A 24,506-nucleotide genomic window follows, 5' to 3' on the forward strand; every position below is an offset into this window, starting at 1 on the left:
CTTTTTGAAATATTGTATTATTTTCTTTGTTTTGTTTAATGGCTACTAGATAATTATGTAATTCATCATAAGGAAAAACAACACTTGCAATAAGTGCACCATAAGAACACCGCCAGGCCCATATGATCATGAATATCACAATTATAATTTCAAGCAGTGGTGGAAGTAGTACACAGATCTTTGACTTGAAAAAAAATAAAAATAAAAATCCATTTTATAAATAGTGGAGTAAAATGTACAATATTTCCCTCTGAGATGTAGTCCTTTAATAAACAAAGGTTAAGATTTTCCATAAACTCCCAACCGTCTTCATCAACAGCCAGTAAACCAGGTGTCAGAATGGAAAAGCGCATTTATTTGACCAACAAGTGCTTGCTGTGATAATAAAAAAAGTGTCTTACAACAAGCTTACCGTTTCCATAATCAAGTATCATCGAGTTAACAACACAGCAAACATCAGCACACAGTTCTTTGTTTCGAGAAGTACCACACAAAGACATACAGTTCCACCTTTAATCAATGGAGGAAAAGATCAACACTACAGAGGAGAAATGATACAGAATAATAATAAAAAAAAAAAAAACATTATTTGGAGACAAATACACCACATTTTCTTTACAATGGATTATATATACATATTCAATTTTTTTTTTTTTTAAGCAAAGCAAATGTTTTTCTTTTGTAGAGAAAGCATATACCAGTGAAACGATCTGCCCTTGATAATTCTGAAAAGTTAATGTCTGCATATGCTTTATATAAAATAGATTTTCAAACAAAATTTGGGTAGTGCAAATCTTTTCTTAGATTCAAGCTGGTTGATTACTTTCACAAACAGTTTGTGTGTGAAAAAGACTGACTCCTATCCTATTCACAGTATTACACAATTTGACCAAAGCTGTAAAAAAAAAAAAAAAAGTGTTTAAGAAAACAAAACAAAGAACTGAACATTTGTCTTCTAGGAGCTACTTAGTTTAAAACCGCACGTGTTGAATTTGTCTGTGCTTGCTTTGGTCACCTTGTAGTCTAACATTAAATAGGCTTTTTTTGTGTGTGCAGTCGGTGTAGACTAATTACTGACTAAGCATATCTTTTCCTGAAAATCTGGCCTGCAGAGATAATGTTATATGTGAATATCCTGTATGCAAATAGCTTATAATGGAAAAAAAACTGAAATAATACTGAAATAAAAAAGGAAGCAACAACATCCTGTAATGTGAGGGTGACATATGATCTGTCGTTTCTATTGCATATTCAGTTGTCCTCAAAAATGTACAAGAAAGTATGCAAGGATACATTTTTTGAGCAAGAAGAGGCAAGTGTGCGATTTCATACATATAATATATCTGTTTAAATGAACAGCAGCAGAGATTTGGATACACTGAATGTGAAAGTAACCCATGAGTAACCCCTATACAGTTAATGAAGATGGTTTTCAACTATTTTGACTTAAACATCATAGAGAAAAATATTCTTTTGCTGAGCCTGGGAATGAATGACGAGAGTTTTGCAGCACATTCCTAAAACTTTGTTAATCCTGACAAAAACAAACATCAGAAATCACAGAAGCAGACACGTTATTGGAATTCAAACTGACCGTTTTTGGTTCTTGAAGTCAGGACATAAAAACGACTGAACATGGGACAACCACGTACTGTGTGAATCAGACATTAAGTTTCAACAACCTGAGCACGGGAGCGGTTCTAAATCTATAAGGAGTGCTTTATATTTGTTGGGATAGTTAAGCAACACAATTTGACATTTTGCATATTTAAATGAGCACTTGACACATGTATCCAATTATTTTCAACTGGCAGGGCATCATCTTTAATCTGTCGAGCTTTTAGTCTTTTTAATTAAATTAATTCCTCTTTGAAAAGGTTAACATTCATGTCAAAAACCTGGATTTTTTTTTGTGCTTTGAACACACAACATGACAAACTGAGCTGGGAACTCATGAAAATGTTGCAGCACATTTTCTCACTTACTTGCACAACACAAAGGGATACTGACAGACCTACATTATTTTGTGTGATTACACATCTGTGAGTGCCTTGTGTTAAAATACAGCTCAGTTATCACTCATTAATAATTACCTCAATCCAGTGGGCAGAATCTATTTGAGGATATATTTATAAGCTTCAATACTGGGACTAGGTTCCCTCATCTGATAGAAACACTGACCCAACTTTGAGCATCACTGAAAACAGACAAAACCGAAGTTTGGCACTGAAATAGTTCCCAGAGAATAAAAGGATCCATTTTGCCTGCCTCCCCAGTCAGTGACGCTACACTTTCACTGTGACACGACTCCATGAGGTGACTGATGCCAAGTGCTTTTAAACATTTGGGCTTGACTACCTAACAGACAGACACAGAAACATGTCAATGTACTAAAGACACACAGACATTAAGACAAGGTGCCGACAGGGCGTTAAAGGAGCAGAAGGCAAAACTGGAGGGGTCAAAAGGTAATCAGCAGCGGTGGGAGGTTTATAGGGTAATGAATCTGCCAATGCCTGATCCAAAAAGCTGTATAATACACAAGAAGTCCGTCCACGCAAACCGTTCATTTTAAAAGGAATACTTCCACATTTTGGGAAAACACTTACTTTTCACTTACACTTACTTTTCAATAAAACTGATACCACTTATGTGTGTATGGTAACTATAAAGCTACAGCCAGGAGCCAGTTAGCTTAGCTTAAAGACTGGAAACGGCTGTTTACTAGCAGCTCAGCAATACACATATCTTTTTTTAATCAACACAAAAATAAAAATAAAAAAAAGAATACAAAAACCAGAATTAAACATTTTACTGGGGGTTAAGTGTCTGACTATTTCTTGACCAGTTGCCAGGCAACCAGCGGAGACTACAGGGAAGTTATAAGAAATATATTCCAGCACATAACCCCCCATAAAACTGTTAATTGTTGTTTTTACTCTTGGGTTTTTGTACAGATAAAACAAACGAGATATAACCTGTGTATTATTGAGCTTTAGAGGTGCTGGTAGGCAGATTTTGTTACCACTGGACAGAGCCAGGCTCGCTGGTTCCTCATTTTCAGTCTTTATGCTAAGCTAAGCTAACTGGCTGCTGCCTCCAGCTACATATTCACCGTTCAAACATGAGGGAATGGTATCAATCTTCTCATCTCACAAGCAAATAAACGCACTTCCCAGAATGTTAAACTATTCCTTTAACATATACAGCACAGCAACAATGCGAAAGCTTTCAATAACTAAATATCCAAAGTCAGATGCTTACTGCAAGCATGGCTATACTGTCGAAGAAGGATCATCAGTGGCAGAATCATGACTGCATGTTTGTCTGAGACAGACTGTAAAAAGAAGTTAAAAAACTGAAGGACGGTTATTTTCCAAACAGTTTGAGCTATTTTAGAACCACAGAAATGAGTTTATCCTGATGAATTAAAAATAACATAATCTTGCAAACACAATAAAATATGTCCTCTCTTCTCTGATTGGCAGACGCAGGTATTTAACACATTCCATTATTAGACTGTTGGGGCAGGAGCGGGGGCTAAAATGAAGATCAAAGCCGGCCATTTCCTATAGAACACGTTTTATGACTTCCATCTAAAGTCATGTATTAAAGACTGGTACAGCATAACAGTCTTTTTTCACAGTCTTTTAAAGCCTTTAGCAGGATACAAAGTGCTAGAATCACACTTAAGGAGTTGAGTGTGTGGGAGATGGCGTGAAAAAAAGCAGGCTTTGAATATTCTGTCCTAAAGTTCAGAGAGGATCAATTCTACACACAGAGGAAGGGCCAAGCTGCCACCTTTTAAGATTACACAGCCATTGAAAAAAAAAAAAAAAAAAGGAAAACTTGCAACTGTAATGTAAAAAATACAATCAACATACGATAAAGGTATACTATGATGGATTAAAGAGAGCACAGCTTGAACAGGAAGGAAGAAATGGCTTAGATGATATTTGATAGCAAAAAAGGCACATATATTTTTCCCTTTTATAATAGACGTGTGTAAACCTGGAAGAGGTCAGCATGTGGGAGAAATCATCCTTTTAACAATGCCATCGATTAACAATCCAACAGAATTGTTTCTTACGTCCAAGGTATCAAAGCAAAAAAAATATGCTTTTCATATGACTGCAAAACAGAGGTTTCTTTCCATATGACTGATAAGATTTTGTTACAACCTCCCATAAAAACTAATAAAGGAACATACTGTCTAAAAGCCTACTTAAGAGCATGTTATTAATTAACCTTATTACCTTCCCAGGTAACAACGACCTGGAAAACTGTATAAACTGTTACAATTTCGAAATTTAGAAAAGACTATCAGAACCTGTACATAGATATTTTTATCTATCTTAGATATCGTTCTGGTTTTGAAGGTAAGAAACCTGAGACAACATGGATGTTAGCCTATATCTCTTTGATTATCTTTTATTTTACAAACATTTCCTACTTAAAAACTAACCTCTGTGCTCGCTGTCTGCTTTCTCAACAAACGCCTCCGCTCTCTCCCTCCAGACACGTGAGCCACTATACAAAGTTGCAGGGGGGGCAGGGGGAAATCAGTGAGGTGATGTGGTGGGATTTTAAGGCATTGTGTCTCTTAGGGGGCACAGTCATCTCTGGTGGAAGAGGAGAGGTTTGACGCTTCCGGCCTTGAATTTTGGCAACTGGTTGCTGATGATCTCTGCGAGCATCTCCGGGAACTCCACACTCAGGGACTTATTCACAAAGGTGTAGAAGCAGAAGCTGAGCAGTCCACCGACCATCTGCAGACACACAAGAGGAGAACGCATTACTGGATAATTAACACAAAAACACACATTCAGCATTTGGCTGCATTAGAAAAAGAATTGATCTTGGCATACAATATATCTGAAGATGGTACAACCATCATTTAGAGCCTTTAATAAATCCATCGTATATTCAAAGGATACCAGAGAGAAACATTTATTCATTTAAAACATTTCTGTATTATTAAGGCAGGCCTGGTTTCCCAAAAAAAGTGGTTACACTCCCATTTGTTATCGAATACTGCAAAAAAAAAAACTCTCTTTGAACCATGTAAATGTTTTAAACTAACAAATGAATCAGCTCAATCACAGATTGACTGTTTAAGGATAAGGAAAGCTGCAGAAGGCAGGTGTAATAACAGAACTGCATGTTTGTCTTTGCGTGCTGGATTGCTGTACCTCATGCATGGAGTCAAGCAGCTTGGTGAGCTGATAGAAACGCTGCCAGTTCTGGCTGGAGTTCTCCTCGCGCTTCACAATGGCTTTCCCCAGCTCCTTAATGTACGACATCCGAATATCGTCGAACACCGCCTGGCTCTTCAGGCCGTCCTTTGGCACTGCGAGAGAGGGGAAACTAAAGGTCAACATCTGGGATAGAGATACGGATAATTATCACGTCCAGGCAGTGAAGGGCGAAAAAGGGCAGCTGATTAATATACATCAAGTCATTTTCAGGTTGCACTCCCAGTAATATTAAGCAGCACAGAACACGTGCAGGTGCCAGAACAAAAGCAGCACACCCCGAGGAGCGCTGTGCTAACTGTGTTAAAGCTACCTGCAATTATCGTTTTAAATATGTTTTTAATCCATTTAATTAGATAGGAGTCTTTGTTTACATCTTCAATTCTCCTGCACTAGATTACCTTAGAGAGAACATGAAGTGGAGTTGTGTACTTGTGGAATTGGGTGTTGTGTATTTTTCTTTACTAAACCAAGTAGCCCTATGAAGATTCAGTTCTTATTTACAATAATTGCATGTGAGTTAATGAGTTGGTAAAGTGATGTTTTGTCCTGTGCATACAGCAATATTATCTTTCAGCCTCAGGAGACAGTATTGGATTGGAGTAATAGCCTTTGTAATGCTTGCATTACCACAGGACTACGCGCGACATGTGATGGTGGAAGAAGATTCAGCTGCTCTTAAGTAAAAATTCTGACCTGTGCTGAGCAGCAGCAGGACCTTCATGCACAAATACTCGTCGTTGGAAACTTGCAGCCGGACAAACTCGCTGGAAATCTTTAGCATCTGCTCGCACTGGTCGGCCATGTAGGGCAGCTTCATCCGATCCCTGGTGGAATTAAACAGAAACGGTTAAATAGCACGGCTCTTTAAGTCATAGTTGATTCATAAGGGCTGCTTGTGCCGTCTCAATCAGGGAGATGAAACAGCTCCATGTAATATCTCTGTTCAAGGTTGTGGATCCTATTTTAAAATCATTCTTCCAGAAGGTTGAGAATGCTTATTTCAGATGAGTAAGTGTCATCTTAGGTGAAAGTGCAGGACAAACTTGCTTAGGGGTGGCTTTTTCCAGCTTATTTGAGTCACAGTAAACAGAACATTCATTACAAATGTACATTGCAAGACACTAGGGACAGATTATTGGCCATTATTCATGAAACCACCATATAAACTGAAATTGGCAACAGGCTTTTACCAAACTAAGAGAATGTTTCAAGGCTGCAATAACCAAAGGCAAATTTAACAATCTGAGAAAAACAACAGGCAGTAGTTGAATTTTGTTTGGACGCTGACTGACAAAAAGAGAACATAACATCATCAGATATTAATTATGATCATATTAACTTTCAGCTTGTGATTATGAAATCAAAAAGCCTATAACAGCCCAAAGCATGGTAGCTGTGCCGACTGCTCACTACACAGAGTGCTATTTACAAACCGAGCCATCAAGTCGGAGGGTAAGAGGGATGAAAGGGATTACTGTTGACAGCTGACGGACATGGTTTGATTCTCGGGAGATAAGACACACACAGCACAGAGCTGCACTGATATACGTAAACAAACAGTTTCCATCCATCAGTTATCCGTTGGCTGACTGATGGAAAAAGAAAAAGAAAAAAAATCATAGGCTGGAAAATATCACATCAGTGCTCAATTTACGTGAAGTGCAAAGAAAGACTCCATTTACAAGGCCGTGGTATTGTATAGTCAAATTTTCACTATTACAAATCTGATAAAATACTAAATACTGGCAACACTGTCACATTTAATCTGGAGGATTTAAAACACATTACGGTGGTACTACTTTTTGTATTCAATTAAACAACAAAAGTTAGACTTATACATAGACTGAAAATGGATTGATACACACTCGTTGATGACGAGGTCTGGTGCGAAGCAGAGCATGTTGCCGTTGCACTGCTGGTAAGATCTCCAGCCCAGGCCGAAAGACATGAGGAAGAGCCAGGAGCACTGCAGCAGAGTCATCTGGTCGTCCAGGTGCAGGTTCCTGAACCCTGATGGGAAGGACATGGAAATACTTCAACTGACTCCAATATGGTCACAGTGTGTGAGAGGGTGACAATGAAGAAATACAAACACAGTAAAACACTTTGATGTGCACTAAAAATGTCATCTTTAGCAGGTGATACTTTGTATAAGAAAAAAAAATATCACATACATTTTGCAGAACAGAATCTGGTTGAGACAACTACATTTAAAAAGATTATTTGTCCACCTTAATCCGACTTCACAGTTAGCCTCAGATGAAGCAAATCCAGAAGTAGGGCCAGTGTGTTTGTTTGCACTAATCGACGCAAAGAAGACACCCATTTTGCACTGCACCAATACATTACAACATCTCCCGTTTTAAGCTGACACTTTTAAAATATTCATGCTTCCAATGTGTTGTGCAAGTTTACACTCCTATGGGCAGAGCAAACTACTAACCTGGCAGAGCCTTGGCCCACTTGACAGCAGAGATGACCTGCCGGCCACCCAACCTGTTGAGGGTGGTCATGAGGCGGGTGGAGGTGTCAGGCAGGGTGCTGTCGTAGCCGGCGTAGATGGTGTCCGGCTCGATGGCCTTTAGCAGGGACAACATTGTGGGAACAAGTTGAGGCATGCACTTGGGTAAAAGGGGGCGAGCCTCAACCGGCGGAGAAGGAGTCAGCTCAGGCGGGTTGCTCGGCTGGACGCCCTTTAAGCGGTTTAACTTCTTGGTTTTGCGTGCTGCAGAGGAGAAAACAAGGGATGAACATGCAGGGGAGTATGAAATAAAGAAAAAAGGTGAAGAGGAGACAGAAACAATTAAACCAACTCAAGGGTACACAGTTTGGCACAGTTTATCAGTGTTGTAAATATGTACCTTCCAGGTTCATGCCTGCCATCAGACACTTGCGGAAGCGGCAGGCTGGGCAGTTCTTCCTCCTGATCTTGTCTATTATGCAGTCGTTCCTCCCAGCACACAGGTAATTATGCTGCCCTGAGGCACACAAAAGAGGAAGATTAAAAAAAGTTATTTACCTTCACTGCAGAGGCAAAAACTCCAAAGAGAAAGACTAATTAGCTGTCAACAGACAAACAGTCCTTTACTTTGGTATGATCATCAGAACGACTCCAGCATTTGAGCAACCTTATGTGACACAGGTTAGTGATGAATGAGTTTATCACAGGCGATGAATAAATCAGTGAGGCAATAATGATGTCTTATGGCTTTGTACCTTCCACTGCTCTCTTGAAGAAGACCTTGCAGCTGCCACAGGTGAGAACGCCGTAGTGGCAGCCTGAAGCCTCATCAGAGCACACCAGGCAGATCTTATGAGTCCCGCTCTTTCCCTGTGTTGAGGATGTAGCTGGGACCACTTCCTGTCTGGAGTTAGGACTGGAGGGGGGGGAGAGAGAGAGAGAGAGAGAGAGAGAGAGAGAGAGAGAGAGAGAGAGAGAGAGCAGAGAAATGAAAAAAAATCGGCTAAGTGTTTTATGAGGGGGGAAATGCATTCATCATGTTTGGACTGCAAGGATACACACAAATACATTTAAGAGAGTAACAGTGAATGTAAACATAACTTTTGTTTGCAGAAATCTCCACAAGGCACCTTTAGCCCAACCATTACAACATACTGTACCTTTTACCCACAAAGATAAAACACTGACTATAATATTGACTTCTATGGTCTGTGAGAATGTGTTGCATTAAAATGATCTTTAGTATCACTAAATACCTGCACAGACATTTTAATCAAATCTATATCTGATAAATCCTGTATGTCCACAGTATGCATTTTTTTACTGCCTATTCCTACTCCTGAAAGCATCCTCTCAGTTTTGAGAGTTCAGCTGTAGTTTATATATACAACTCTGCAGCAAAGCTTTAAATAAACTACACAGATACACATCACATACTTCTGTCAGACTCAATGTGTTCCTTGTGCTCGTTTTTCCTCAGCTTTGAATTAATTCCCAACATCGTGAGTAAAGAAAAGTGAGTCCAATTGTCCCCATTTGGGCCTTTAAGGCCTAAATTATCAGACTATCTGTGGTCACATCCTAAATCCAATGGTTATCATAAACAACTTCCTTTGATTGAACCACAAAGTTTCCAAGTCACCAGTGGTTAGACATGCCCTTTCTCAAAACTACCACTAGAGGACGTCAGGCTGTGCAGCATCCATGTGCCAGAGGTCCACACCCCCTTTCCAACCCAGTGGCCACAGCAACAACAACAACGGCCACACTGAGGATATCAAGCCTGAGACGTGCAACAACTCTGTCCGTCTGTCCATGTGTCCAAAAGTATGCCACCTCAATGACGGCAAACTGTTTTATTTGATAAGTGCTGCTCGGAACTGTCACTGCACACTAACATCACTTCTTAGTTATACAACATCAGGGCATTAGCATGAAAGCAGGCCAGGCCTCAGCACTCAGTGGACATAGCAGGGTGGGAAAACCTGAGTGAAACATCAAAGCATAAGGTCCATAGCCTTCAGCAGCCAGATAAAAAAATAAATAAATAAATAAAAACCTATCAGGGAGAGACCTCAGAGGAAGCTGTCGTGACAAGGCTGAGAGCTTTCTGAGCACCAGTGAAAACACATTGTGGTCAATATGTCTGTCTATTTAGTCTACCTCATATGACGACTTGTATTCAACACAACTGTGTGCTGATAGTGAGCTTTTATAGGCACTACTAACACCACTAATACCCCTTTCACACAAATAGCTCAATCAGGGTTATACCCAGGTTGACTGTGTGTTTGAATGGGTTAAACCTCCTCGATCTACTCGGTTTCGTGACCCAGGTCGCCAGGTGGGTTGGATAGCAATTAAAATCAGTCAATTAAAAAACAATAAAAGTTTATATAAAACGTCATGTTGAGTCGATTCTGAACCAATCACCTGTTAGATCAGATGAGAGCCGGGCGTATCCCGTCATGCCCTGGGTCTTACAGTTGGTGGAAAGCAACAACTTGATCTCGTGAGGTTATCGTTGCTCACGTGTGCATGACGTCAGAGCAAGTCGGGATCAAGTCGGACACAAATAAAACCGGCATGCGTTGGGAGGCGATCGCCGGTGATCGATTCTGCGCAGGCCTGGCTCATCTCGAACGAGCCTAGTATTATGCATTGCTCCCGGGTTGTGACTCAGGTGATCTCTAAATTGTCATGACCAAGGATATACCCATGTTGACTGGCTTGGTTTGAATTTCCAAAAGAAGGGTTGAACACTGATCAGACAACTCTGGCCCAACCCTGGTCAACGGTGTGAAAGGGGTATAATGCCGGCTACACACTGCCTGCGTGGTGTGAGTAGGGCTGGGCGATATGGAGAAAATCAAATATCACGATATTTTGTAGCAAATACCTCGATATCGATACAGAGACGATATTGTAGGGTTGACTATTGGTGCTTTCACAAAATATTTACACAATGAGATTTTTGATAAATAATCATCAGTAATGTGGATATAATGACCAAGTGGGTAAAGGCAAATAATAGAACAGTTACAACAGTCTGGTAAGTTCAGAAAATGACATCACTTTACTGTAATGCAGCCTTTAAAACCAGGAACACTTATGCCATATTACGATATTACGATATCCAAAATCTAAGACGATATCTAGTCTCATATCACGATATCAATATAATATCGATATATTGCCAGCTCTAGGTGTGTGCGTGTCAGCTGCGTGGCGTGTCCGTTTTTATTTCGGCCGCGCCAATAATGTGTGCGTGCTAGAAATAGAACCAACGCCTATTTTTCATGCGACACGCAAGTGTGTTGGAAGCGTTTCCAGGCAAAATAGAATAGGAAAAGATGTTTATATGTCATTTTGACACAATTACATTTCATAAATGACATTTTTATGTTTGAAAGTCTCTAGGTTTGGACATAAATGCAGCTATAAATGTAATTTAAAAAAATACAAAAAATAATACATTTTTCAAATATTGCACCTGTCAATACAGAACGAAATATTCTGTAGCCTATTTTGCCGTCAATACTGCCGACGTTGTCTTTGCTGTAATCAAATCAGTATATATTTATGTTTAACATGAAGTATGCTACTGCTTGAGTGCATTTTATCAATGGGAAACATACACGTGTACAGACAAGGCTAGCAGCAGCAGCACCGCGTCAGACACCTTTCTGGTGTGAAGACATAGAAAAATCCACGCAGCCGCAACGCAACTGACACGCAACAGAAACGCTACGCTCACGCCACGCATCCAGTGTGTAGCCGGCGTAAGTGGGTAGCTCACAGAACAGCTCCCTCTTGGTCCAGCTGTGAGAGGTGAAACCTGGGGCATATTTAATTGAGAACACACAGCGACTGAATCCATGAAAATCCAGCAAACCAGTATTTTCAAATAAATCCGATTGCATGTTTAGTTTTCTGATGTTTTGAAGAACAAAAAAGGTTTTAATTTCAGCTTGGTAGTTACAGCCAAGATGTGTCACACAGAAGCACTAAACAATTCACACTCCATATTGTGTGCACAATTTATCATTGTTTGAAGCATTGTCTGAGCATAAGGAACATTATTATAGGACTTAAAGCTGTAAGGTGTGTATCAATATTTTATATTAAAAATGAATCAAATGACTAAGTGTGATGTGAACGACGCTGCTAATAGTGATCCAACAGAGTATAATCACCTAACTCCCTTTCCCTCAGAGTGTTTTAGCATCTTTCAGTGCATTATTTTGGTTTTACAGAACATAACTTTATAATTTGGTTCAGTCCCACCAATCCCATCAGCATCATCTGCAGCATCAGATGTTTTCTGCAAAAAAGCTCTGGAAAAACTCACTGTATGCTACCACCCAATACCACATGGCAGACAAAAAGCTAACCAGGGATAGGAATCAACAACAGGTACTAAATTGGTACCAGATATGCCAAAGGAAACTAGCAAATCACAAATATACAAGTTTGGCAAATCACCTGAAAACTAAGTAACAGCTTTGCCTTGATAACTTATAATTGCCAGGCCTTTTAAATTATACAGTATATATTCTTTATAGGTATTTATTTGATGTGATTATCCAACTTTTCCATAAATGTCTCTGCCGTCTGTCAGCAGAGTGCACAGCTGCTGGCTAACTGCCTGCCAGGCTGACTGATAGACAGACATCAGTAAACTTAAGTTAAAGTTTACTAAACTAAATCCTCACTCACCTGCCGGCAAAAGTACATAGACTGATTGATGGACTGCATACCCCTGCCTCCCCTAATGTGATAATATTGTCAATGTGTTTACAGCTTGATCCACTGCCCTCGAGTTGCCAAAAAAAGGCAATTGATGCAATTCAAGATCAGTTATTGGAACACAGCTTAAAAGAATGCTTTACTGTAACCACCAATAATTCAAAATGTGTTGTCTACATATCGTCTTGGCAGATAAGAGTGTTGTGACAAACCTCGAATATCGAGGTGTTGTGGTTCCTAGCTTGCATTTACTTGCTAAGAATAATTTTTGCCCTCAACCAGCACATCTGAATACCATAGCCAACAGTCATCCAGAAAACACAGCGTGGGTTAATGGTCATACGATTCATACAAAAGCTGTGCTGTTGTGATGAGGTAACTAGCATGCCATCTGTTTCACACACAGATTTATATGCTATATGTTTACAACACCAAAGTAAGCCTGAAGTCACTGCTTTTCAGTGTTTTCTCCAAGCTCAATTTGGAATCCGTTGATGACATTAAACTGCCATAAAACAAGTTACAAAACTGTTTTTGGGGATTGTCAGACACAAACCAATCAAAGCTGCAAGGCAGTGTGGGGAGACCAAGTTTCCTCTTTCTGAAACCATCTGTTGAATTGAGTGCTTGCCACTGACAGGAAGTTCTCGCATTCCCTCAGTTAACTATCGGTCAGAGCACAAAAGGCAGAGACGCCCAGAGATGGGCCTTCAACGAGAGCAGTGCTGAGAAAGTTAAGTGCTTACGTCTGTAGGAGTGTAATCAATCAGCCTGGGTTTTAGTGAGGCAAGCCACTTCTAGCACTTACGATAATGCTGGTGGCCCAGTGCCCTGCTTAACAATTCATAATCCCCTTTTAGCCGTGAGTGTCACGAGTAGCTTGGCAGGCCCTTGCTCTATATACCCCAGCCTATTTGTCAATTCAGACGAGAACCTGTTAGAGCTATATCATTGCAATGCCCAGCTATTTCTTTTTAGGTGAGGTAGATCATTTTGTGCTTGTGCATTTACTGTATTCTACATATTAGCCTACTTCATCCTACATGATCTACTTCAGGCCCAGCCACTTTTAATACGTTTTTTTCAGAGAAAAATATGAACAATCATTTCGTTCAACTGGTTGTCTCTGGTTGGCTCACATGTGGTGAGTTCAAGCTCCTAAATAAAACTAGAAATAGTATAATAAGGATCTGGCTGGGTGGCTGCATGCTTAAAACCTGATGTACGTGTTACTGTAAAGATGATCACTGCTACTGATATGGATGAACATTGCACAAACATCTCGTTTTCATCAAAACTGAGCGTGAGGAGAGCAAAGGAAGTGCTCCTTCCCTGAGGTAAAGGCCACTAAAATAGAAAGGGGAACTGGTCTGCACGCTCTGAATCATTCTTGCATGCAGAACAACAACACAGCTTCTATGAGGGAGTGGAGAGACTGGGTTTGTTTGGCGAAAGACTGGGCTGGACTTCTCTAAAATATCCTGTGCCCTCTAATAGAAACAGACAGTATGTCTTTTAACATGATATTAGTGCAACATATTCACTAAACATAAGCCATGCTGCCACAGAAAATTAATACACTGGACATATAGTACCCTTTGGAGCTGTTTTACATTTACATGAAGTGTTGTTATGGCCATTGTTTTGGTTCATGAAAAAAGCCATTAGTGAGATACTCTTCCATGTGACACTTTGGATGATCCGTCAGTGTCACTGTCACTCAGAGCCATTGTATCCTCCTCCATGCTGTATTGACAAACCCGCTTTAAAACTACATTTTTGTAGCCAAATGCAGATACTGCTGTTTCTAACTTAAGAGGAAAAGACTAATCCTGGCTGAGCACAAGAAAAATACCCTAAGGATTTGAGTTTTCATATTAGTTTCCATAATAGGAACTGTTAGTGACTGTGTGTAGTTGGGAGGTGGCTTCCTAGCCTGTAAAATTAATTGGAGGCTTGCTGCTGCTACTGTGTGCATAAGCATAGTGCCGTATACCACTGAATGTGGGAGGAACCCACTCCCAAAGTTTGGCTTTGCTGACTCGACTGCACACAAAAGTAAGAAGAAGGGCACAAACAACTCACAGACTTAGCTACATCCTCTTAACCTCAATATGGGGAATTTCTATAAGCCTATTCAGTGTCAAAACACAAAAAACTAAATACAGAAACCTGGTTACAGGAGAATATGGTAATAAGTGAAAAAGGACTGGAATGGTTGGCATTTGATCTGGTGCGTTAACTCGGCGCCAGCTGTGGCCAGGCTTGAGGGAAAGTAGGTCAGGAGAGTGAGAGCTTCATGGCAGCCCTCTGTGGGCCGCCTGCCTGCCACAGCGCTCATGACACACCCACATGCACACTCATGCATAATACAGAAAGCTAACATACATGCATGTCAGACACACAGGCACAACATATAAAAGGTGATTAACAGCAGCTGAAAGCTTCTGCTGTAGAGGTGTCTGCCCTTGGTTGAAGAAAGCAAAGACAGGGGAAAAAGAAAGAGGGGCGTGTCAGATCAACACTGCACTGAATAGCGACTCTGACCATAGATTACTCTCAAAACACAGAGCCAAGACCACTAGGCTTTATATAAACACACACACACATTATATATATATATATATATATATATACATCACATATATATACACACACACATATATATACACACACACACACATATATATACACATATACATACACACACATTATATATATATATATATATATAAAGATTGAAGACCATAAACTACTCATGTATCAAACCATGCACCAAACCACAGTTGATACATCTGACACTCACACATTCAACAGGTTGGTACAAAGTCCTGCAGGCAGCGCAGCTGTCAAACACAGCCCAGAGGGAAGGATTCATGCCTACATTTCATAGTTCAATAGGAGAGTATTGCCAAATAGTATGTTTACATAGATAGTTATGTAGTTTTGCATGGCAAGTATGTTAGCCGTTAATGTTACGTGGGATGTGAGGAAATCTACATTCGGCGATAGGAGCGTTTGCTGTGCCAAAGAAGTCAGAAAACGGCTTTAACACAAGTCTATTTCAAGTGTTTTTCTTCCCAAACGTTATTCAGCTGTGAGTCATAAGTAATTTTCCAAAGTTGACTCAATATTCCCACATGTGAAATTATCTGGAGTTTCACCACCTTAACGAAGACACTGCTGGATGTGCTCTTCAACTTGCCCAGGCACTGCTTCGTTCAGCCCGGATATTCATTATTAACAGTTACTTAACATAAGTGCTGCACCTAACATTTTCATTATTAATTCATCATTTTCTAAATGAGTCAAATTGTTTGGTGTTAAAATGTCAGAAAACAGTGAAGAATGCCCATCACAACTTTTGAAAGCCCAATGTGACATCTTCAAATTGCTTATTTTGACCCGTCAACTGTCTAAAACCAAAAGATATTAAGTTTAGTATTACCTAAGACAAAGAAAAGCAGCAAATCCTCACATTTATAAAGATAAAACTAGATACTTTGCTTGAAAACGATTTAAAGGATTCATATATATTAAAAAAGTAGTTGTTTCTTTTTACAATTCGAATATATATTAAAATTTAGAATATTCGTTGACAGCCCTAATGCATGTCTGTCCAGACTCATTTAATATATGTAGCGAGGACTTTGAAGCAATTTTATAAGAAAGGAATTAGGTGTATTTTTTGGTGAAACGTGGATGTTTCAAACACATCTTCAACCAGGCAGCACAGAAGATCTATACAATCACCACAGTTTCAAGGTGGGTATCCAAGTTTAGGGTCATCAATTCAGTATCCGACCAAATGTCTCCCCTCCTGTTCCTGAGTAATGGGTTTGTCGCCAGCGCCAGTTATGAATCCATCTCTATGAATGAATACAGTGAAAGCTTGAATGAAAGGCCTTTTATTTGTGTGAACCTCAACCATACATTACTCAAACATGCACATAAAGAGAACACTAGATGTGGAAGTTACACAACACTGCTTTGTCTAAATGTGAGATGTGAGAACAGTTCTATTCAGTGAGCCAGTTTTATTACTCCCGCAAACATTGTTCCTCGATTACGAGTCAACAGCCTCCAAGAACTTCAGCATTTGCTTTGCGGCCCTCTATCGGCTAAAACCGCACTATGGAAGTTTGCCAGATCAGGTAGCGGATCTGTAGTTCGAATGAGAACGTTAATGGACAATTCCGCTTCCAACCTGTAGGGGGACCGAAGAGGAAAAGTTCTTTGGTGTGGCTTTAAGTCTGCTGTAAAGTTGCATTTTAACATGAGGGTCTATGGGGATTGACTCGCTTTTGGAGCCAGCCTCAAGTGGCATTGGCTTCATTGTTCAGCACCGGAGGTTGCCGCTTGATTATAAATAAAAGTTTTTATAGATTGAATGGTCTGAAACATTTATTTTGTCAAAGAGTCCTGAGAATCAAAATGGGGAACAGGCTAAAGTCACGAGCAGGATATATGGCTAACGCCAAAAACACACCAAGCGGTGGCGAAGTGCAGCCTGTGGCGAGCTGCCATGCAATGTCTCTGGAAAGCTACGATGGCTGCTCCGAGTTCAGCATGCTGCAGCCCTTTGATTATGCGCCAAACTAAAAGTTGGGGAAGTTGGGGTTTAACTTTTGGCAGCAAACTGCAGCCAGAGAATACCTGCAGCCAATCAGTAAACACAGTCCTGTGACATGTTGATCTATGTTAAAAATAATTTATTTTCGCCTGAAATGTAAGGACACACCGCCTGGCCGCAGGGAAATTATCACAGGTGGAGGACGAAATGCCACGCTAAAGACAAAAGGCACAAAACACAACTCCTTAATGAGTGTGATAATCTGTTAGGGGAATTATGTTTCTGTATTTTTCTCTCCATTCAATGCAGGTCATTATCTTTGAGGGCAACACAATGATAATTAGATAATGCCACATCCAAATCAGTTATCATATGATGAGTGTGTGTATTTCCCAAAATAGGAACACAGCACAGCATTACTCAAGGTGAAGTATTCTTTATTGTGTGAGAACCTGATGTTTGTAAGTCAGGCTGTAAAACTGTGATTGGAGTTGTTCCGATACCGGTAACACTATCGGAAATGCCTCCGATACTGCCTAAAATGGTGATATGGTGGCGTGAGTGCGTGAGTCTATACACCGATCCGATACCACGTAACTTAGCCCTGAAATTAGATAATAAAATAAAGTTCTATGACATTCATTCTGTGTATGCATTTGTTCATGTTTTTTAAAGGGTTGAACCTAAGCCAGGCCATACAACAATGATAGCAATAATATCACATATATACAGGGTTAGTAGTATACGGCCATTTAATATATATATTAGGGGTGGAACGGTACATGTATTCGTACTGAACCAAAACGGTACGGGCGTCTCGGTTCGGTACATGAATTTACACGGAGAATACACGATATATAAAAATAAATAAAACTTGCGTGCAAATTAATTAATGTAATGCGGAACGACGGGACACCTAAAGAAGCCCCCCCTTAGCTCTGCAGCTCCAGAGCTCCGCCTACAATACATCCATGCCTACCTACATGTCGAGTCGGTCCAGTGAATCCACACACCATGGGCCACATGAGGCAAACTAGTCCCTTCCAAACCAAACATGGACGTAGCTGTATCCCTTCTTGCCTCGACCACTATTTGCTATTTGCTCCGCTGTTAGCTCCCCCGTTAGCTTTTAGCTCCGCTGTTTGCTGTTAGCTTGGCTGTTAAGCTAACGCCAAAACTCGTCAACTGCTCTGTGTAACCGAAGCTGCTTTTTTTAACATCCCTGCTCTGTATATTCACATATCAGAGCAGCGCTTGTCTCCCATATCACACTACTAGCTGATCGTCTTATTTTGTTTACAAGTTCCAGATGGAGTCTGGAGATGATGTGGGGTACTTACCGATTACATCTTACTTTATACACTCAGGCTGTTGCAGCTAGCTCAGGGGAGAGACTGTATGACAATAGGTGGTACAGCCTGAGACATGCACAATAAAAAAAATTGCCTTCTGCATTTTTGTTTTGCTTTTACCTCCATTGTACCGAACTGTGACTTCTGTGTACCGTAGCCAAGGTTTGGAAGATTAAACCACTAGTGAATTGGTTGAGGTGTGTAATGTTGCGAGTCCCAGCTAGATGGACTAATGTAAAAAGACCTGCACAGTGCAAAGCAGCAAACTGTGGGGCTACGTCAGGTCAGGTACTGAGTGCCATGCAAGGTCCTTTGAGCTTCAGCAGGAAGCAGCAACACCATTGCGTGAGAAGCTGGAGGAGATGGGGACCTGATGCCAACCACAGAGCCACCACAGCCAAGCACTCAGCTAATTTGAAGCTGCTAAACGTCACACAGGTTGAGGCGAACAGGCACCGCACAAAAACAAACTCCTAATCACTAGAGAGAGAGACACAGAAATACTAAGCTCACACATAGATAAGCCACTACACAAACAGCCACACACCCATACAAGATTATCTGGGCTCACACTCACAGACTTAATCCTACACACACGCATGAAATGAAGATGAGGGGTGTCTTGTGTCTCTCCCCATCGGTTTTGGTTACTAGGCATTAGGACGACTGTCAGACAGTTGTGAAGGGGTTACCAAACATAATTTCCACAAACAACAAAAACACCACAACCACATCTGTGTCCTTGCTGGCATGACGCATTTCTGCATGCCAATCTTTGAGCTGATCACTCCCTGTCAGATGATGTGCATCATACAGGCTTGAATGTATGAGAGACACAAACAAAAAAGCCTTTAAGACGCTTGACTCTGTCACACCACTGTTGGTGAAGAATTTCTATTCAGTCGCTTTACGTCTGGATCCCAAAGTCACGTTAACAGCTGAACCCATAAAACTCTACAGGGCAGCAGAGTAATAACTGTACAAAAGACACTTTGTGGGGCAGTGTGGAGTCCAAATACTATGTCTCTATACTCTTCGTTGCTCTTAATGGCAACTCCCAGCAGAAATTAAGATTAAGCAAAATCACATGAGTAAATCAGTAGAACATGCAGCTTTTTTCACTTTTCTCTAGTACAGCATTTCCTCTTTACTTTACAGGCCTGACAACTCAGTAAAGGCCACAATTCATTCATCCCTATTGTTGAATGAATTGTCTGCGCTGCTCCTTGGAAACAGATCTGCTTCAAGTAAAGACAGTGCACATCTTAGGGTTATTTTTGGCATAATGCAACTGGAGGATCGAAGCGATCTGCCCAAAACAACCACATGAACCCCTATTGAGTGGATATGTCTGTGAGAGGCTGAGCAGGGCAAACAGGCTGTTAAACTGAAAAGTAAAAGAGAGTAAAACAATAATAATAAACGCTATCTGGGTTAGAAGGAAAACTCTTGATCAGACATTGCAATTGGTACATGCCATAAACGCACACTCATGCGCAGGCTTGTCCAGTCTGAGAGAAAAAAGACGAAAGGTCTGTCTAAGATAGAAGTGCTTATTGCTGCAGCTACGTCCTGTAGAGTCCATGAGCCTGTCTAACAAAGCAGGATTACTGGGTTAAATAACTAATTTAGGGGTTAACTCAGGTATTTTTGTCGAAGGACAATGGCAGAATTTTAAATAGAGCTATGTCGATGTAAGGAACCTGTAAGGTAAATAGAGCCAGAAATACAGGAGAAGTTTGTTTCAACCAAGTATTTCACTGTGGCTATAAAACGGGACTTGGCGGTTGCTATAGATGCTTCTATTAGTAATTTATTAAATTTGCTGCTATTGTCACATATTCCTTTTGCTGCAATTACTAACAGAGTTCATGTCAGGTGCACAAGAGGCCCCTTGATTAAATTTATAACTGAGATGACACTATCAAAAAAAAAATAAGAAAGTGGAGCTTCACACTGACATGTACCTAAGGTATGTGCAGTACAGTTAGGTAATGCATTCACCTTATTTTCTATAAGCCTTACACGTCTACCATTTCCTGTACTCCGTTCCAAACCCAATGCAGTCAGACCATGAGAAAAATGCAGAGTCCTAAAAATAACACAACTTTATAGACATGGTATTTCCGGCATTTAATGACTGTATTATTTTCCACTATTTCTATCACTTTTTATTCTACTCTAGTCATTACAATGTATAGATTTTATTTTGTTTACTTTTTCAAACTGCAATGTCCAGATTTTCCTGTTGGGATTAATTTTTTCAACATGTGTTAAATACCCTGTGTTTTATCTGATGGTGCTGCATGTGACTGGCTTTTTATTACCCAACTCCTCCTCCTTTTATACACAAACTGAAAAATCCTGGACGAACGCCACTTGCTGATTACCACCTTTGTGATTATCCAGGAGCGCCAACGTTGTTTTTTTATAACCAGATAACAGGGCCTGACAACGTTGAACTATAACCAACACGTGTAGGGAGAATAAACTAACAATCATTTTCAGCAATGATTAATACTTTTGTCAATGGCAGGTCAACAATAATGATGATCACAAGTTACTTAAGCCCAAGCAATGTCTTTAAATTAAAGGCTGACAGAGGCACTTTTACAATAGATTTGTGTAAGGTACCTATATAAAGACCTCTCTCTTTCTGATTCTTTGTTTACTGCACTCAGGTTACATGAACCGTCAAAGACAACTCAATCATAACACTGAAACCATTTCCTAAGGTTATAAACAGGTGAACCAGAAAGTGGCATGAACATAAATCAGCAGCCAGCTTCTAATTAAAAGATATCCTCCCAGTCAGCGAGCATCAGTGAGGCAAAAATCTCTTTGGGTTAACATTTCTCAGGTGAACTAGGCTATACCTCTAAAGGCAGGTGGCTCAAAAACTGCATTTAACCGTCAGTATTGTGTTGAGGTTGAGGATGAAGAAAGGCTGTCCAACCTTGCTGGGAGTACAGTAGCACACCGACAGTCCTCTATCCACAGGTACTACACAAGACAATATAAGACACTATAAAAAAGACACTAAGAGGACACAATACAAAATACATAAAGAAATGATTCAAGGAAAGCGGTGGTGCAGGTTATCTTTTCTTAATATAGTGCTATTCATCGGTCTATCATATGTCAACTAAATTGGATTGGCTTTACTAATTAAGCCTTCTTCAGGCAAAATGAGCTGCACTGAGCAGCTGTATTATGTGGGGTGGGTGGAATATAATATCAGAAAATATCAGAATAGACAGATATTCAACATTAAATGACTTTTATTTTGACCCATGAAGAAAGCCTTACAACAAGCTTGATTAGGATAGCCCATCTTTAAATTGCTTTTGCTGTCTGACCAACAGTGAAAAAGCCCCAAGTATCTAATTTGCAACGAAATGAGAAGTGAATAGATATAACCATTGAGCAGCAATAATATATATTTTATTTTGACAAATGATTCAGATTAACAATCTGTCACCCAAATTGTCATTACTTCGTGCATGCTTTTCAACTAATTGATAAAATGACTAATCATTTCAGCACAGGGATTTGAGAACTTGTGGGCATGAGGCTCAAGACCAGGCTTATTTCAAATATGATAGATGGCACAGCTATGTTGCAAAGATCAGGACTAACACCTCTGGTCTTTAAGCAAAGAATGTTAGATATCTGGTGAGGCAGGGGGACATAATAGGACATAACTGGGATGAGCACATAAATATATTAACTCAAGTGAAACGACTAAAACTAAGGGTCGGACCACACACTGCCTACATGTCTTACCTGGCAAAGCAAGTGGGGTAAGAGGGAGAGCTTGAGAAAGCCTCACTGGCCCTGAGCATTGCAGAGTTGTCCCCCACACTCTGGATTCTGTTCCAGGCCCCACCAATGGTTGTCACTGGGAGATACAGGCTGGACACTAGCTTCTGATCCTTCTGCTGCTGAGCTTCATTGCTGTTTGTGTTGACTCCAAAGTGGTAACTCTGTCCTCCTGAAGTGCTGACCCCACAGATGGAGATGGGGTTAGAGCTGGGCATGTCTGTGGAGGACATGCCGCTCATTTGGCAATAACTCTGGCCTGCAGATATCTTCTCCTGTTTGATCACACCTTGGGTGCAGAGCTGAATGAAGCCAGCATCTTTTCCTTTCTTCACCAATGCAGACAAAGTGGTTGTAGGGGTTGAGGAGCCAGTTGTGGCTATGCTAGCACTGGACTGATCTGGACTAGTCATATAGCTGCCATTTCGAGCAACAGAGACTGTCCCACTGCCGTTAATGCTCTCAACCACGGTAGGCTTTATGTCCCTCTCTGAGCTAACATCCCCAAGCAGAGAATCGTCTGCCAGAGTGGACAGGAAGGCATCATCCCCTACATAAAAATCTGACGGGGACCCAGCGAGCTCGAGGTCTTGGAGCAGGTCCATAGTGTTGTCACTGAAAAATTTCTGGTTCACGTCCACATCTTTTCCAATGTGATCAAAGGCATGATCAAGGTCAGTGGGATCCTGGTCTCCTTTATCCATGGAGAAATCCTCTGTTTTCATGTGGAAAAAATTGGGATCTGATCCACCAATAAGTGAATCCATGCAGGACTGGGTATTGTCTGCTATACTGGCCTCCAACTGGGGCAAATTTTCTCTCAAGGTTTGACGCCCAAACGTAGTGGACGTCTGTGTCTGGAGTAACTGTTGCTGCTGAAGCTTCTGATCTTTGGCCAGGCCCCTGGGCTCTGGGTCTTCAGGCAGGGGGCCTACAGTGGCAGTGACAGATGTGAGTTCCTCTGGAAGGGGGCTTTTGCTGAGGCCGTTAGGCACCTGTCCTGGCTGCATCAATGGGCTGGATGGAAGAATGACTGAGGTGGCAGAGGTGATTGACATGGCACTGTGAGGAGCCACTTTCAACAGACCTCCCTCCTCAGGGCTTTCAGAGTAGAGCAATGTGCTTAAATGGTCATCTCTTCTATATATCTTCTTCACTCCACCTTTATCCATCTTTTGGTGGGAAGACAGAAAGCATTAACAGACAGGTATAAGTAGACTGCAAAGCAAACACATTAAAAAACAGAAAAAGTGGATTATCACATGCGCACTGTACTGCTACAATAATGTACTTTACAATGGGTTCAGGTTGTGCACATGCAGAGAGCAAGTGATGTACGTTAGGTAAATACGGTATACGACTGGGGAAAGTTGTCAAGCTTGCTCCCCTGCGTGCCCTTGATAGCTAACGTTAACGAAGCAAAATATGTTAGCTATTCCCATTAGCAAAATGGTAACATGAGCGCATAAACAGCAGTGTTCACCTTGTATACACTGTATTTAAAGTAAACACACAAAGCATGGGGTCAGCCACAGAGCACACTCAGAGAGCCGTAAAGTTCAACCAAAACTAAGATATGCTAATGTTAGCTTCTTGCTAACTGTTAGCATGCGAATGTGGCTAACAGTTAAAGTGACTGCGAGCCTGAATGTCGTTGACAGTAACGTTAGCCTGCTAGCCAACATAGTTACATTTGCTACATTACTACATTTGTATTTATCCAACATACATATCAACTCAAATCTGTAAATAATAAAATCTCATATTTACCCTTGAAATGACTGATTGTTGGCATGTGTCCACAGGTCTTCTGTCAACATTGTTTTGGTTGAAAGTGGCAGACAGTCCACATCAGCAACACTGATTCAATGTTTGTTAACGTTGCTCCTCACGCGTCGTAAACACACCAAGCTGAGTGTGTTTTATGAGTTTTCAATCTTCCAGTGCGATCTAGCTGTAAATTGGCATGCAAACTGCGTTAAACTGGTTTGAGCTGTGGAGAGTCGCAGCTAGCCATTATGGAAAGTAGGCGCTAACTAACCTCCGGGAAAAAACATACAAAATGGAGAACTGAGCACAGCCCCTGTCAGTACCCGATCCGTACCGCCTGTAAGATCCGTTCTGCGCATGCACGAAACTCAACGTGTTTTACGACACCGCCTGATCAGTTCTACGCTTGCGCGAGCACTGGCAAACTTCACAGCTCTATGCACGCGTTGACGTAAGGATGTTTGGACATTTCTGGTTACCAGAAGAAAACATTAGACAGTGACAGTACACCGTTATGATGG

The 24,506-nt window shown here is 40.8% G+C and overlaps 1 protein-coding gene across 1 annotated transcript; it reads right to left on the reverse strand.

Annotated features, from left to right (window-relative positions):
- Positions 1 to 499: 499 nt before the first annotated feature.
- nr3c1 (nuclear receptor subfamily 3, group C, member 1 (glucocorticoid receptor)) lies at positions 500 to 24,317 on the reverse strand. The gene is made up of 9 exons (XM_078260824.1): positions 23,986 to 24,317; positions 22,180 to 23,387; positions 8,475 to 8,635; positions 8,120 to 8,236; positions 7,702 to 7,983; positions 7,124 to 7,268; positions 5,952 to 6,082; positions 5,193 to 5,350; positions 500 to 4,769 (listed from the first exon to the last, which is right to left on the reverse strand). Exons 2-9 carry the CDS (start codon positions 23,385 to 23,387, stop codon positions 4,617 to 4,619), a joined length of 2,355 nt encoding a protein of 784 aa, XP_078116950.1. The 5' UTR covers positions 23,986 to 24,317; the 3' UTR covers positions 500 to 4,616.
- Positions 24,318 to 24,506: the final 189 nt, after the last annotated feature.

The sequence above is a fragment of the Sander vitreus genome, chromosome 10, assembly GCF_031162955.1.
Source record: "Sander vitreus isolate 19-12246 chromosome 10, sanVit1, whole genome shotgun sequence".
Taxonomy (NCBI): Eukaryota; Metazoa; Chordata; class Actinopteri; order Perciformes; family Percidae; genus Sander; species Sander vitreus.

Excerpts from the sequence above, each read along its gene's own strand:
- nr3c1 (XM_078260824.1), bottom strand. The coding sequence starts at position 23,387 with ATGGATAAAGGTGGAGTGAAGAAGATATATAGAAGAGATGACCATTTA. Across the intron at positions 8,636-22,179 it reads TACCCCACTTGCTTTGCCAG|TCCTAACTCCAGACAGGAAG; the intron begins GTAAGACATGTA and ends CCCCCCCTCCAG. Across the intron at positions 8,237-8,474 it reads CTTCAAGAGAGCAGTGGAAG|GGCAGCATAATTACCTGTGT; the intron begins GTACAAAGCCAT and ends TGTGTGCCTCAG.